Below are 16,822 nucleotides of genomic sequence, written 5' to 3' on the forward strand. Positions count from 1 at the left end.
ATATTTAAAGTATTTTACTGGTCTGAACTGGTTAATTGTTAACTGGCGCAAATTGTTACTCTATTTCAGGATCTTTCTATTTTATTATTCTCCTAATGTTTTTTAGGACGCTATTTCTCCCTCAGTTTTCAACCAATCATCACCAAATTTAACATGAAGAATACTTCTGGGCTGAATTATGTTGCTATGACTTTTGGTGCTGATCCGGATCACTGATCTGGAATGATCCATGAAAAACGGGATTTTTTTCAATCACTTATAACTGTCAATTTTCATGATTTTTTTCAATCAGTTTTATTTATTTATTTAGTTCAGGGCGGCAGGGTGCAACTCTTCCCTCACGAAGCGTCATTCTCTATCTCTTCCCGTTCGTCCCGGTTTATAACAGCTAATGCAAATTACTGTGACTTTAGTCACAGACTCTATCTAGTCTTACAGTTTATAATTTAAAGCATTACATGTTACAATATGGACTTAAACCGTGACAGAACTGACGCTGACATTTCCATCAACCTCCAGGATGTCTATCTGCTGAAACAGGAAGTGACGGTGGTTGTAGGTGATCATTTGTGTGCCGTTCACCAAGATCCTGTAGCACCAAGTGTCACATGTGATGCTCACCTGAAACGAATTATTTCAGTGGAAGTAAAATGTGGTGTGAAATTGAACAGGCGGGACAGATCGGGTTCGGTGAATGTGTAATGTGAACTGCATCCTGTCAAGGAAAATAATGGAAAATTCTGACCTTCAACCTGTAATAAACATCAAAAGAGTAATAAAAGACTGGAGATTACAGTGTACACAATTATGAGTGATACGTTGTGTGTCTGTAAAAGAGACTTCTGAAACAAATTGTTGTTTTTTAATCTATAATACAGCCTTTTTATTGAGATTGCGAAAATATTTCTTCATCATAAAATGAAACCTCTGAATGTACTTTTAGGAAAAATCTCATTTACAAATTTTACTATTAATCAGTTCAGACATGTTTGCTGTGTCTTTGCATCAATAATACACACCTCTCAACTTCACTGCACTGTGCAAGCTCATCGAGCAAAGTTCCAATGCTGCAAAGGATTATGGGATATGTTGTTCTTAGGTGGAGAACTGTATGGAGGAGGTGCCTGTGAAGAAAGATAGCACAGTATCAGTGGAGAGAAACATTCAAACAATAGACATAGATTACTGATATACGTACATTCGAAAAAGTTCTACAACTACAGCGACAGCGAAAGAAGCAACCGTCTGTTTCGGGCTTTCGTTCTGCTAATGTCTTTGCATATTCCAAGCTGATCCATGGTTGCTTCGGGATCCATGATCAGCTTGCTTCGGGACCTCGTCTCCTCTGGCTGCTTAAATCGGTTTTCACAGCTGGGTTCTGGAAAGCGATGGATGTGATCTCTACACCTCCGTCCACAACAATGGTATTCACATGAGAGACAGGGAGACGATGCAAGTGCTCAAGGAAAAGGGCACTGTTCACGATCACCTGAAACAAGATAGATGGATAAACTGATAGATAGATAGATAGATAGATAGATAGATAGATACTTTATTGGTTTTGTATGAGCAATACAGTCACACAGCACAGTGCACAGATTAGAGCAGTAGTAAATAAGATCACTACAGCAGTGCAGAATAAATCTCATCTCATTATCTCTAGCCGCTTTATCCTTCTACAGGGTCGCAGGCGAGCTGGAGCCTATCCCAGCTGACTACGGGCGAAAGGCGGGGTACACCCTGGACAAGTCGCCAGGTCATCACAGGGCTGACACATAGACACAGACAACCATTCACACTCACATTCACACCTACGGTCAATTTAGAGTCACCAGTTAACCTAACCTGCATGTCTTTGGACTGTGGGGGAAACCGGAGCACCCGGAGGAAACCCACGCGGACACGGGGAGAACATGCAAACTCCACACAGAAAGGCCCTCGCCGGCCCCGGGGCTCGAACCCAGGACCTTCTTGCTGTGAGGCGACAGCGCTAACCACTACACCACCGTGCCGCCTGCAAAATAAATATAAGAGAAAAACCAATGAAAAAAAACCCCAGGCAAACCGAACAGGAGTCTCAGTTGATCAGGAAGGTGAGGGTGAAGTCAGAGCCTCGAGGAAATGGGGTGTGTTTTGTCTGTTGCGCTGAACCCCAGCGGGAACTCTACAGCATGTTACACACCACATGACCCGAGTTACCGCAGTAGTGTGGACTGAAGGAAGTGAAGGTAGGCTTGACAGCACGCCGCTGCGCTGATGAACCTCCCGTATATTTGTCTGGGAGAACAGCATGTTTTCGTTTGGCCTTTAAAGACATTTAAAAGTGTTTAATCTACATAAACCTAGTCTTGATTCAAGAATAAATAACATATTTACGGAATATATTGTTAATTTTGTGCGGCGTTGTGATGAGCTTTGACTTTAAGCGTTTTTTAACATTGTGTGATGCAATACACCAAATTCACAAGCACTGCCATCTTGGGTTTTTTAGTGATATTCGTCACTGGTCCGTGTGTTTTGTTGTTGCGTCCAGCTCACTCACTCACTCACTCACTCACTCACTCACTCACTCATTCACTGTTGGTTCAATCAGCTTGAAATTCATGATTCGAATCTCTCATGTTGACTTGATTTTCCAATAAAATTGGCTGAACACTTTGTTGTCTAGCACCCGTGAAAGATCAGATCACTGAGGAAAATTTTGTATCCTTCCTAGAAATCAATGATTTTCCAATTTTTTTCTTTTCTGGAGAAAAAATGAGATGTATAAATATCAGTGATACTGTTTTGAAGAGAATTAACAAAAGTTTGAGCCTCTTACAGTGGGGAAAACAAGTATTTGATCCCTTGCTGATTTTGTTGGTTTGGCCACTAATAAAGACTCGATCAGTCTGTAATATTAATGGTAGGTGTAGTCTAACATGCTGAGACAGAATATCACAAAGAAAATCAAGAAATCGACTTTAAAGAATTTGTATTAATTTATTTGCATTTTATTGAGGAAAATAAGTATTTGAACCCTCTTGCCAAAAGGACTTAGTACTTTGTGGCAAACCCCTTATTAGCAAGCACAGAGGTCAGACGTTTTTTGTAGTTGATGACCAGGTTTCTGCACATATTAGGAGGAATTTTGGTCCACTCTTCTTTGCAAATGACCTCTAAATCATCAAGATTCCGTGGCTGTCGCTTGGCAACTCTGAGCTTCAGCTCTCTCCATAGATTTTCTATAGGATTCAGGTCCGGAGACTGGCTGGGCCACTCCATGACCTTGATATGTTTCTTCTTCAGCCATTCCTTGGTTGCCTTGGCTGTATGCTTTGGGTCATTATCCTGCTGGAAGACCCATCCACGACCCATTTTAAGCTTCCTGGCAGAGGGAAGGAGGTTTTCACTTAGGATTTTATGGTACATGACTCCGTCCATCTTCCCATTGATACGGTGAAGTAGCCCTGTGCCCTGTGCAGAAAAACACCCCCAAAGCATAATGTTACCACCTCCATGCTTGACAGTGGGGATGGTGTTCTTGGGGTCATAAGCAGCATGTCTCTCCCTCCAGACATGACGGGTTGAACTGATGCCAAAGAGCTCAATTTTGGTCTCATCTGACCATAACACCTTCTCCCAGTCACTCTCCAAGTCATTCAGATGTTCATTGGCAAAGTTCAGGCGGGCCTGCACATGTGCTTTCTTAAGCAGGGGTACTTTGCGAGCACTGCAAGATGTTAGACCATTGCGGTGTAAAGTGTTACCAACTGTTTGCTTGGTGACTGTGATCCCAGCTGCTTTAAGATCATCCACTAACTCTGCCCGTGTTGTATTAGGTCTATTTCTCACCGTTCTCATGATCCTGGAAACCCCACGAGGTGAGATCTTGTTTGGAGCCCCAGACCTAGGTCGATTGATGATCATGTTGTGAGTCTTGTACTTGCGCACAATTGCACCAACAGTTGTCACCTTAACGCCCAGCTTCTTGCTAATGGTTTTGTAGCCCATACCGGTCTTGTGCAGGTCTACAATCTTCTCCCTTAAATCCACAGAAAGCTCTTTAGTCTTTCCCATGTTGGAGAGTTTGGAGTCTGACAAACTGATTGATTCTGTGGCCAGGTGGCTTTTATACAAGTCATTAGTGATATCAGGTGTCTTCAATTTAGGTGACAAGGTAATTTGGAGAGTCTAACTTGTCTGTATTAACAAGAACTCTTGATGGTTACTAGGAGATCAAATACTTCTTTTTCTCAATAAAATGCAAATAAATTAATATAGATATTTAAAAGTTATTTTCTGGATTTTATTTTTGATATTCTGTCTCCACATGTTAGAATACACCTACCATTAAAATTACAGACTGATCAAGTCTTTCTTAGTGGGTAAACCAACAAAATCAGCAAGGGATCAAATACTTGTTTTCCCCACTGTATACACAGTGTATTCGAGCACCACCGTCATTCATCCGCTCAATGTCCACAATTTAAAGTGAACATACCGCTAAACTCTGCTTTTTATGTTTAAACACAAAGGATGGACCAATTTCACTAATGTATTACTTTTAAGCCTTCTCAGTGCAGAATTGTGATCGACAAGAAGAAGCCTTTATCTGTAATTCTTACCCTGATACTCAACATTCTAAATCTCTTTATGTTTTACTTTTTGGTCTGTTAATTTCTGATTGAGGTTTTTTCTCATGAATGGAAAATTAAACCAATGGAAAATGATTGCTTGTTCGTGACCAGGGCAACGGACAGAAATGGAAATTTTATAAAACACTGGATTTTCAGATGTTCATAACTTTTTGTTTTTTTTTAAACATATTTACAAAATTAAACAAGTTTTCAATTCAGATCTTCATGCTCTTTAATGTGATACATTACACAACACTATGACAGCTACTTTAAAAAATGGCCTCTCATTGCTAGTGAAGGGCGATATCACTCAATGCCTTAGTTCCACATTGCAAATTCACACAAAACCTGTCCATAAAATAAAGACACAAAGATCAGGTGGGTTCATATAACCCAATTTTCAACATCTTGACCATCACGCCGTTTCTCACTGAAACTCGTCCTATCACAGTGATGGTCTTCTCTTCAAACAGGCCGCCTTGGATACAACCTGCAAACGGGAGCTTTATGTCTGATCGGGAGGAAACGACGATTTCAAGCACAATGTAATTATTTCACGTGTTTAACAACATTTATTGACAAAGTAATTTAAAAAAAATGAAGGAATTTATAATGTTTCCTATTTTATATTCACGTACTATTTCTGGAGCTGGACTAAACTGAGAGAAAAGTATTCACATACATTATTTAAAGGCTTTACATTGATTCGCGTATGGTCAAATCTATTTAGTATTTCCCACAATGAGAAAACAATTAATCAAATATAAGATTATTAATCCGTCAAAACATTTTTACTCATTTCAAGCTGAAAATACTTTTGCTCTGTTGGCAATGTTTCTAATTTTAAACATTTCTTTCTAGAAAGAAGCAAATTAATTGGAAAATTAGTAAGTGGTAGATAATTTCAAGCTCGAAAAGTGAAAAATATCTAAAAACTGGCTTATTATTATTATTATTATTATTATTATTATTGGGCAGCACGGTGGTGTAGTGGTTAGCGCTGTCGCCTCACAGCAAGAAGGTTCGGGTTCAAGCCCCGTGGCCGGCGAGGGCCTTTCTGTGTGGAGTTTGCATGTTCTCCCCATGTCCGCATGGGTTTCCTCCGGGTGCTCCGGTTTCCCCCACAGTCCAAAGACATGCAGGTTAGGTTAACTGGTGGCTCTAAATTGACCGTAGGTGTGAATGTGAGTGTGAATGGTTGTCTGTGTCTCTGTGTCAGCCCTGTGATGACCTGGCGACTTGTCCAGGGTGTACCCCGCCTTTCGCCCGTAGTCAGCTGGGATAGGATCCAGCTTGCCTGCAACCCTGTAGAACAGGATAAAGCGGCTAGAAATAATGAGATGAGATTATTATTATTATTATAAAAGTAATAATAATCTCATAATAATATTAGATCAATATGCCTTAATGCAATAGGCTTTTACTTGCTAAAACACTACAGTGATGTTCATGTGAATCAGATAAAATTGAACAAGTCCACTGATTAAAACAGACCTGACAATGTAGTAGTGAATATACCCGGAAATAAGCTTTATACCCATATTTTTATGAGCATATCATAAAGTTAGGTAATAAACTAACACAGAATTATTGGCACCCTTCTTGAAAACGAGCTTTACAGAATAAACTATACAGAAACCAAACATCTGATCATCATTTGGATGTCAATATCAATTTAAACAGATAGATAGATAGATAGATAGATAGATAGATAGATAGATAGATAGATAGATAGATAGATAGATAGATAGATAGATAGATAATCAATCAATTGTAAGGCTAAAAAGCTTAAACTGACACGAACAAATCAAACACGAAGTGCTCACCGGATTTAGGGATGGGTGGTGGTTGGCCATGTTGATACTGTATGACCTTGAACAATATCAGACGAACCTGTCAGCTGCGTGAACGTTTCGTTTTACTGGGTGAGGTTGTTATCATATAACACTTCATAAAACAAATGAATACAGCACTACTAGGCACAAACAGACTGAGTAAATGATTCACCTCACCTTGCCACAACAAGAATTATTGCATGGCTCCTTCTCCCTGTCTGATACCTAAATAATTTGATTTTTATCATAGTAAAAAAACAAACAAACACATAATTGAAAGGTTTGACATGATCTGAAAGATATTTCAGTTTTGCTTTTGTTCATGTTCAGGACAATTTTATAAATTGTTTCAGCTGTAAATCACACACAAACACACACACACACACATATATACACACTCAGTGCCAAACTATTTGCTCAGCCAGTTCTACACTGGAGCTACGTGGCTCATGAAGACAAGGAAAGAAATTCAAGAGCCTCCAAATTTGGCCTGAATTATCACACACTCGCCTCAAGAAACATTTCATTTACATTTGTATGTCAAGTTTTATCAAATTACTAAATACCCGTGAACTATATTATCATCCGAAGCACTACTAACATCAAATTCCACCATCACATTTTAGGCCATGCCCATTACCTTTACATGAAGCCTGCTCAAAGTAATGCTAAACTACAATTGTGTGCCAAAGTTTGAATATAACTTTTGACTTAAAATGTGAAAGCTCATCATATTAAGGTGAAAAAGGAAGAAGGGATGTCAATTTCACCGGATGCACCTTTAACGGGACTGTAGCACTGAATGTGAGCTGGCTTGCCAGCGAGCTGAAGAGCTTTGGGATCTATTTCCACTAGCAACAACAAACAGAACATCTGGCCATTTAGTGTTTGAAATGTCACTTCGTATAGCATAGTACAGTGCAGAATAGAACAGTATATACTCACCGGCCACTTTACAAGAAATATCCATCTACCTGCTGTGTGTTTGATGCAGTTCTCTAATCAGCCGATCCCTTGACAGCAGCACAATCATGCAGATACAAATCAAGAGCTTCAGTTAACATTCACAATGTTCAAAGATCAGAATGGGAAAAACTGTGATCTCAAAGTGTGACTTTCTTGCACTGTGGCATGGGTGTTGGTTTGAACCAGATGGACTGGTTTGAGTATTTCAGAAACTGCTGATCTCCTGGGGTTTTCACTCACAACGGTCTCTAGAGTTTACACAGAATGGTGCGAAAAACAAAAAACTTCAAGTGAGTGAGCGACAGTTCTGTGGGTGGAAACAAATGCCTTGTTGGTAAGAGAGGTCAGAGGGAAATGGACAGATTGGTTCAAGCGTTTTGACCAGGAAGGATATAACAACTCATATAATCACTCTTTACAACCGTAGTGAGCAGAAAAGCATCTCAGCATGCAACAGAAGAAGACCACATTGGGTTCTGCAGCCAAGAACAGGAATCTTAGCCCATGTTTACATTAGACCGTATCAGCGGATCATCAGATTAACGTTTTTAAAACGATTAGTGTGCACACAGCAACACCAATACACGGATACGCTCGGCTCCGCAGGCATCCTGCGCTCCAAATCACTTCGCCCTGAACAGCGAGTGCCCTCTGGAGGGTGCGCACTCCGGCCCTGCGCAGCTCACAGAGCGCGCGAGTGAAGTGCACAAGCAGTGATTCGGGACTGAGCCGCTGTGTGTGTGATCCCAGCGCATATCACTTACCACTTGCAAGTGGAAGGATGGCAAGCCTAAAGACAATCATAACTACACAATGGGCGGTATTTGCATCAGTATTTTCATACTTTTATACTCTTTAATGAAAGGTGATACAAGGCGGAAGTCCACGCCGTTTTTCAGCAGTTGCGTCACATGACCAACGCCAGCGAATCAGGAAGGTGGATGTCACAGTGACGTTGTCCAATGACGACGCCAGCTAGAGCTCAGCACAGCATATCTGCGTATCTCAATGTTTACACAGCACCGGAGCTGACACGATCTGGATTGAATACGTGGACGCTGGCGGATTCCCGTTTCCCGGCGTTTCCAGGCGGTTTAATGTAAACGGACAGTGCATCCGCGAAGAAAACGAGACAGATACGGTCTAATGTAAACTTGGCCTTAGAATCAACAACAAGTTCCTGTTCAAGTGGCCGGTGAGTGTATATTATGTGATTTTGTAAAAACGTTGCCAAATCGCTGTTAGAAATGCGAGCACAGCTTTATTGTTTCTCAAGGAGGAAAACAGAAAAACGTTTATCATATACAGTATAATAGCCACATGCAATACAAAAATATGTATTTGTACATGACAGAACATGTATTGACCCATTCTAAAAAAAAAAAGAAAGAAAGAAAAACAACTATTTTACAGCCTGTTTTTGTACATGAAAAAATATAGAGATATATACATCTGGAACAGGGGAGCAATACATCTTCCAAAATGTAGTACATTATATATTAATATATATGTATATATAATATAAAACGCCCATATAAATATGAAAAGAATTCGGTTCATTCGCTGTACAATAAATAAATTTTTGTTACATGTATATCTTACAAGTCATCAGTATTTTCAAACCACAATACACTCCAGGCTTTTATTCTTACATCATATTATTCCTCTCTCTCTGTCTCACACACACACACACACACACCACTACACACACAGACATTACAAGAGGTAACGGTTACTAGCTCAATGAAACATGGCCGTGTCACTGCTTCGTATTACTATTAAACATTTTACGCTACATGAGGAGGAAAAAAAAAACTTGAGAAAACAACAGTGCTTCTCTTTGGCTCATTGTCACACTCGAGTAAACACTCGTAACGGATACACACACATGTCCCGTTTACTTCAGCAAACACTTCATTTTATTGCCCTGACTCGTGAGGCAATGGCTCTTTTAGCACTCACAGCACAGGCATCTCTTTTTCTTTCTATTTTTTTCATCCTTCTTACTTTTAAACAAACAGTTCAGCCAAAAAATACAATTTTACACACGTTTTTGTTTTGTTTTAATCCAAATGTAGCTAATCAACAAAGACATGTCTGGTGTGTTAAACTTGCCTTTTCGCATCCCGACAAAGCTACACAGCTGATAGCGCTAACAAGTCGTGAGGTTTGCATATTTGAAAACTGCATGACTAAAAAATAAATAAATAAATAAAATCACACACTCACCTCAAACTGCTGAGGTGATAAATAGTAGAATTTTTCAATCTTTATAGAAGGAGTCATTTTTATACTATCTTTATAATATGCTTTGAGTAGGAAGAGCAGATGTCTGGTAGCTAGTCAAACAAAAATAGCTGAACATTAGCAGCAGTGTTCCTTATAATTAGCAAAGCTGTCAGCTAGCTAGTTTAACTCACATTTCCTAATACTACTTTTAAAATCAAATAGTTTTTGTTTTACTGATTGGAGTTAAGCTATGTTCAATTTTTGGGGGGCTTTTTCACCTTTATTGGATAGGACAGTGTAGAGACAGGAAATGAGTGGGAGAGATCGGGAAATGACCTCAGGTCGGAATCGAACCCAGGTCCTCGGATTTATGGTATGGCGCCTTATCCACCTGAGCCACGACACCCCAGCTATGTTCAATTTTAGTGTAGCTTATAATGTAGCTAATTGAGTATTTTGATTTTTTTTTAAACAAATTGAAGCTAGCATTGCTATCCTTTGCTAGCATTGCTCTTTGGCTTAACTAACATTTACTTCTAGCACGTTCTTAGCATGGTTATGTATAAAACTAAGTAGTTTGTACTTAAAGTATTTTAGCAGCTAAACAGCTACATTGTTAAGCAAGTTTTAAGCTTTTTTTTTTTACCAAGTTACATCTAGTGTAGCTAGCTTTAGTTTAACATTTTGCAAAACCTTTTTTTCAAACTAAAGAATATTTGTTTATTTTGATACCATGTTCAAAACATCATGCATTACCTCCAACTGAAATAACTTGTTAAATATCTTTACATTATTATTATTATTATGAAATACTGGTATCTATCTATCTATCTATCTATCTATCTAGTAGCAGCCATCTTGTAGCTAGCGAAACAAGAACAGTCAATGCTGTGAAACTAAGTGTTTAGCCTAGCTACTTTTTTAACTGTTTCCTAGTTGTTAGTATACTTACTTTTAAAATCAAATTAGAAGTTTATCGTTAACTTTACAATTTTAGTAACCGTAGCTGAGCTACTTTTAAACTATTTTACTATGTACTGTAGCTTCTAATGCAGCTAGCTAGCTTTAGTCTTTTGTACTGAACATTAATTATTTACAAATTAAAGAATAATTCCTACATATCTTTACATCAAATGTGTATCTGTGTCTCGGTGTCTAGTCTAGCTACTTATGAACAGCAATAGCAGCGTTTTAGCAAAATATTAGCGAGCTACCGTAGTTTGACTAGCATGTCCTGGTAACAAGTTGTTTGCTTTTCTACTTTTAAAATCAAGCTGTCTTTAATTAATTACTAACAATTAATAGAAGCTCACATTGAAATATATTTTACTGTCGAGTTTGTAATGTAGCTATCTATCTAAAGAAAACCTTGTAGAAACTAAAGAAAAGCACTTTCTTATCTTTACAGGATATCATGTTAAACTATCATATACTTGCCTCAAACTATGTTAAGTTGTGAAATACGGTAGATGTTGTTTCTACGAACTGACATTTCGTAATAGCAAGATATTTGTGTGGTTGCTTTTAAAATCAAGCAGTTTAATAGCTATTTAAACTATTTTTAGAGAATGAACAGTCACTGTATATAGTCAAGCTAATTTTAAGCTATTTTAGAATTCAGAAATGAACATTCTTTAGAAATTTGATCGAAAGAAATGCAACGTTTTGGACATTCGCTGTTTGGACAACAAACTGCTTGTTTGTGTAAGACGAAAATAAATTTCTGCAAATTTTAAGCTTAATGCGTCAACTTTTGAATTACTGTGCATTAGATGATTGTGGTTTGAACGGTAATATATTTGTGATTTGATATTTATTTTACACAGACTCATTCTGCTGTTTCTGGGTAGACAGTGTTTTTGAGCCAACAATATTTCTGAAGTGAGTGTGTGATGATTTAGGCATGCAATTCACCCAATGTGATACTAGAGACTATTCGCTTCCTTTACTTATGCCTGTGCCAACGTGTTTTTGTTGATTGACTACATTCTGGGTTAGGGTGATTCAAAATATATATTTCTGGCCATCCTGTTCCTTTAAAAGACATTTGGTGGTGTTGAGTCATTGGGCACCACTATGCAGCAAAGGGTACGACAGCATTTATAGTCAGTCTGTGCAGAAAGACCGTGACGAGTGAGCCTGTTTATCAGAGAAGCAATAGTGCACATCGTTGAAGGAGCTGGAGTCCAAAAACAAAGTGTAGGAAGAAGGAAGAAAGAGTGTGGTGCATCCAGTCACAAGGGAAAAGAAGTGAAGAAGTGTCCTAAAAAAAAAAGAGGAGGGACAGGCTGCCACAAGAGGGAGAAAAATTCCACCAGGCAGACGCTACATCTCATAAGTTCAGATTCGTCCAAGACGCAGGAGAGAGAGAGAGAGAGAGAGAGAGAGAGAGAGAGTGAAGAAAGAGGCTTACAGCGCACACTCCAAAGGGAATACTCAGAAACAGCGGAGGCGAGAGTTGCTCAGTTTCCGTGCATTGCCAAAGCGGCCTCCCCTCCAAGGACAGCAAGCAAAGGCGGAAGATCACACGCCGGAACGTTGGGAGCAGGAAGTGCGTCTTGTTTCTGCTCAGAGTCCACGAGTTCTTTATTTCAGTATGCATGCAAGGCAGATCTGGGGCTTTTTGTTTTGCATTGCTTTAGTGTTTCAGCTACAACCTAAAGGACGGTGAAAAGGAAAGTCAGACAGAAGAGAGAAAAGCAAGAGGTTAGGTTGTTATCAGGCAAATCAGAAGAAGGGAAAAGAACGTTTATTAATATGAAAACAAGGTCAGATGTTAGTGTAGGTTCTGCTCACAGACAGAAAGGAAGACGGGGTAATGATGGGGAATAAAAGAAAAGAAAAACAACATTAATATTCTCCAAGCACAAGCAACAATTTTTCATTCCTGTGCCCTGCTTAGCATAAAATAATGCTTTTAAACAAAAAATAGTTTTGCGATATTAGTTCAGCTAGCACAAATTTTTGTCCACGACTAATCAAAAGTTTGAGCACATTCATACTGTAGCATGTACTTTTAGCTCCACTGCCCGGCCAAAAAAAAAAAATCACACGTTGGACCACCTTTAGCTTTGATTATCGTGCACATTTACCATGGCATTGTTTCTACAGGTTTATGCAATGTCACAACATTTATTTCCGTCCAGAGTTGCATTAATTTTTGCCGAGATTGCGTCTTGACGACTGGAGAGTCGAACCACTCTGTAAAGTCTTCTCCAGCATCCCAAAAACTTTCAGTGGGCTTTCGGTCAGGACTCTGCGGTGGTTAATTCATGTGTGAAAATGATTCCTCATGCTCCCTGAACCACTCTTTTACAATCTGAGCTCTAATTTTATGCCCGTGCCATCAGGGAAGAAAAAAAAATCCGTTGATGCGATGATAACCTGGTCATTCAGCACATTCAGGTCATCAGTTGACTTCCTTTTATTGTCACATAATGTTTCTGAGGTTTGAACTGACCAACTGAAGCAGCCCCAGATCATCACACTGCCTCCAGAGGCTTGTACAGTGGCCATTATGCATGATGGGTGCATCGCTTCATGTGCTTCCCTTTTTACCCTGACATACCCATCTTGTATGTTCTTGTCACATTGTGTGTGTGGAAACTGTGTGGTCTTACTGTCACCATTAAACATAGCTGTGAGTTCCACTGTTAATCTTTTACGATTCGACTTCACCAAGCATTTTAAGTGATCTCTGATCATGGTCAGTCAAGATTTTTCAGTTCACAGTTTTTCCTTGAAGTTGAGGGTTTATCACTATACTTCCAGGTTTTAATAATGCATTGGACAGTTCTGAACCCAGTTCCAGTCACTTCAGCAATCTCCTTAGTTGTTTTCTTTGCTTGATCCAGGCCAATGATTTGACCTTCTGAAACGCAGTAAAATCTTTTTCATGACTACGGGATCCATCTCCCGACATGGTTGTTAAAGAAATGAGAAGCTACTTACTGCATCAGTTAGGGTTAAAAGAATTGTTGTCAGCTGAAACATATTAATCACTGCAGTAATTATTCAATCAAAGGCTCTTAAGTATTTGTGTATTTAAATCCAAATGGCGACTTTTTTTTTGACCAGGCTGTGTATTTTATACATTTTTACACAAATGTAAATAGTCAATTTAATGCTCATTTATGAGCAGGGGTATACAAACTTTTGAATGGTAGCGTATTTCTGTTTAAAGAGAAATGAAATGCAATTTGTGGTCAATCACAATTTCTCAGGATTCAACCAAATGTCAGTAAACTGAACACAACTTTACACTTCCTCTTGTTTCCACTCTGAGATTGAGAAGAATCACAAAGTCTGCTGAGACATTCTTGCATCTCTGTCAAAAGGGCGAGCTGGGTAGAGTAAATGTTGCCAGACATTTTGATGTGTCCCTGCGTCTCCATCCTGCCATTACAATACATACTCTGCGGATTTCCAGAAGTGTCCAGGGTGCGAGAGTCTGCGGTTGAGCTTGGGCAGTTTCTCCAGCATGTCGGCCAGTTGCGTGAATGTGGGTCGCTCGCGCAGGTCGTACGCCCAGCAGGCTGACAGGATCTCCTGAGAGCATGGGTTACACAAGAAAAAGGAGTTGATTGACATTTGTGAATACTGAAGATACACAAAGCTGAGAACACACTTCTTGGCACAATATTTCTAGTGATTTCCAGCTTTTTCCAATATTGTCTAACATTGAAAGAGTGTTCATTTTTAATAAGAGATATGATGTATGTACATGGTGAGTGCACAAATTTTTGCACATGCAAACTTCCTTTTGATGTGCAAGCTATTTCTATTATGCCGTCCTAAAGCAAGGATTTAAATTGTGCAGTTATATTTCAATGACTAATCATAAGTCATGCATCCAGGCCATTAAACATTTAACAATATTCTATGTGATTGCTCACCGTGACTTCTTTGCCCAGGCTGATCTCCGCCAGCACTTTCTTGATGCCCTCTCCACTGCCCACCTGCCAGATGGTGGCTTCTGCTGGCTGGTTGGTGATCGGCCAGTCCCTCGCTTGCAGCTCGTACCAAATAGTGCTGAAAGCACAATGATTGGTCCGTCAGTTGCTACGGTAGTTTAAGCATGAAACCATTCTGCTGTAGAAAAACGTGAAACACGCTCTCACCCAAAGGCGTATACATCAGCTGCATTGGAAAAGGGCAAGCGGTCCTCGTTGTTGCCGGGACTCATCTTGCGCACAATCTCCGGAGCCAGGTAGCAAATCCAGCCGTGAGGAAGCTTCAGCTCATTCTCTCGCCTGAACACACACACACACACGGTATCTATTTCCCCCAAGCAAAATTATTATGTCACACACAATGTCATATCGACAAAAGAAGGAAGAAATATTTACCTTCCCTCCTGAACCACTCCTGAGATTCCAAAAAGTCCAAAGTCAGCGATTACTACTTTGTTGGTGTCGTGAAAGACGTTCTTCGATTTCAGGTCCTTGTGAACGATGCCCTTTGCATGCAAGTAACCCATTCCCTAATGGAATAAGAAGCCAGTGAGAAACAGCAGGGACAAAGAGAAGTGCGAGAAGATCACACGAACATATGCAGACTAGTATTATGTAGCTAATGATAGCTAAAGATAGCTAACAATAAGGCTAATTACACTAGTTACCTTCACAATCTCCTGGGCAATCTGTCTCGTCTTGTTGATGTCTAGTGTGTTCTTTGTATCTCTCACAACAGAGTACAACGTCCGGCCTTTGCAGAAGCTAAGAAGGAATTTCAGATACGGTACTGAATTAATGTAACTTATTATAGTGATCATAACTACCATATGTGTTATTTATCATAATAATAATTCTGCCATGTCAGATGTAAGTCTAATATAAGTAGAAATTTAGCCAACTGTAGACCAGATAAGTGATTTTGAATTTTATATTTGTAATTTTTTTTTTTACTGAAAACTGTATTTAGTCAGATACTATAGCCACATGAGCTAACTGGACAGAATTTCTGAGAGGATTTTAAATTCATATTCATATATTTTCAGAATTTTCACAGCTAAAGCTATTCAGTTAGCTAACATGAGCTAACCTGACAGGACTTCTGATTGGGTTTTTAAGTTACAATTCTAAATGTATATAACTTTTACAACCCCAATTCCAAAAAAGTTGGGACAAAGTACAAATTGTAAATAAAAACGGAATGCAATGATGTGGAAGTTTCAAAATTCCAGATTTTATTCAGAATAGAACATAGATGACATATCAAATGTTTAAACTGAGAAAATGTATCATTTAAAGAGAAAAATTAGGTGATTTTAAATTTCATGACAACAACACATCTCAAAAAAGTTGGGACAAGGCCATGTTTACCACTGTGAGACATCCCCTTTTCTCTTTACAACAGTCTGTAAACGTCTGGGGACTGAGGAGACAAGTTGCTCAAGTTTAGGGATAGGAATGTTAACCCATTCTTGTCTAATGTAGGATTCTAGTTGCTCAACTGTCTTAGGTCTTTTCTGTCGTATCTTCCGTTTTATGATGCGCCAAATGTTTTCTATGAGTGAAAGATCTGGACTGCAGGCTGGCCAGTTCAGTACCCGGACCCTTCTTCTACGCAGCCATGATGCTGTAATTGATGCAGTATGTGGTTTGGCATTGTCATGTTGGAAAATGCAAGGTCTTCCCTGAAAGAGACGTCATCTGGATGCAAGCATATGTTGCTCTAGAACCTGGATATACCTTCTGGATATACCTTCTTCTTTGAACTATAGAGTTTTAGCTGGCAACAGCGGATGGCACGGTGAATTGTGTTCACAGATAATGTTCTCTGGAAATATTCCTGAGCCCATTTTGTGATTTCCAATACAGAAGCATGCCTGTATGTGATGCAGTGCCGTCTAAGGGCCCGAAGATCACGGGCACCCAGTATGGTTTTCCGGCCTTGACCCTTACGCACAGAGATTCTTCCAGATTCTCTGAATCTTTTGATGATATTATGCACTGTAGATGATGATATGTTCAAACTCTTTGCAATTTTACACTGTCAAACTCCTTTCTGATATTGCTTCACTATTTGTCGGCGCAGAATTAGGGGGATTGGTGATCCTCTTCCCATCTTTACTTCTGAGAGCCGCTGCCACTCCAAGATGCTCTTTTTATACCCAGTCATGTTAATGACCTATTGCCAATTGACCTAATGAGTTGCAGTTTGGTCCTCCAG

General features: G+C 39.4%; 1 protein-coding gene and 1 pseudogene across 1 annotated transcript in view; both read right to left on the reverse strand.

Annotated features, from left to right (window-relative positions):
• Positions 1-474: 474 nt before the first annotated feature.
• On the reverse strand, positions 475-7,424 carry LOC132873797 (galectin-9B-like; annotated as a pseudogene).
• Positions 7,425-10,390: 2,966 nt separating this feature from the next.
• Positions 10,391-16,822, reverse strand: part of ksr1a (kinase suppressor of ras 1a) — a 63,294-nt gene continuing 56,862 nt past the window's right edge. The window contains exons 15-19 of the mRNA XM_060909622.1: positions 15,270-15,366; positions 14,998-15,131; positions 14,770-14,901; positions 14,545-14,680; positions 10,391-14,197 (exon numbers count right to left, since the gene is read on the reverse strand). Coding sequence (XP_060765605.1) covers positions 14,051-14,197; positions 14,545-14,680; positions 14,770-14,901; positions 14,998-15,131; positions 15,270-15,366 — 646 coding nt within the window. The 3' untranslated portion in view covers positions 10,391-14,050. The remainder of the gene's footprint in view (positions 14,198-14,544; positions 14,681-14,769; positions 14,902-14,997; positions 15,132-15,269; positions 15,367-16,822) is intronic.

This window comes from Neoarius graeffei, chromosome 25 (genome assembly GCF_027579695.1).
Source record: "Neoarius graeffei isolate fNeoGra1 chromosome 25, fNeoGra1.pri, whole genome shotgun sequence".
Classification (NCBI taxonomy): domain Eukaryota; kingdom Metazoa; phylum Chordata; class Actinopteri; order Siluriformes; family Ariidae; genus Neoarius; species Neoarius graeffei.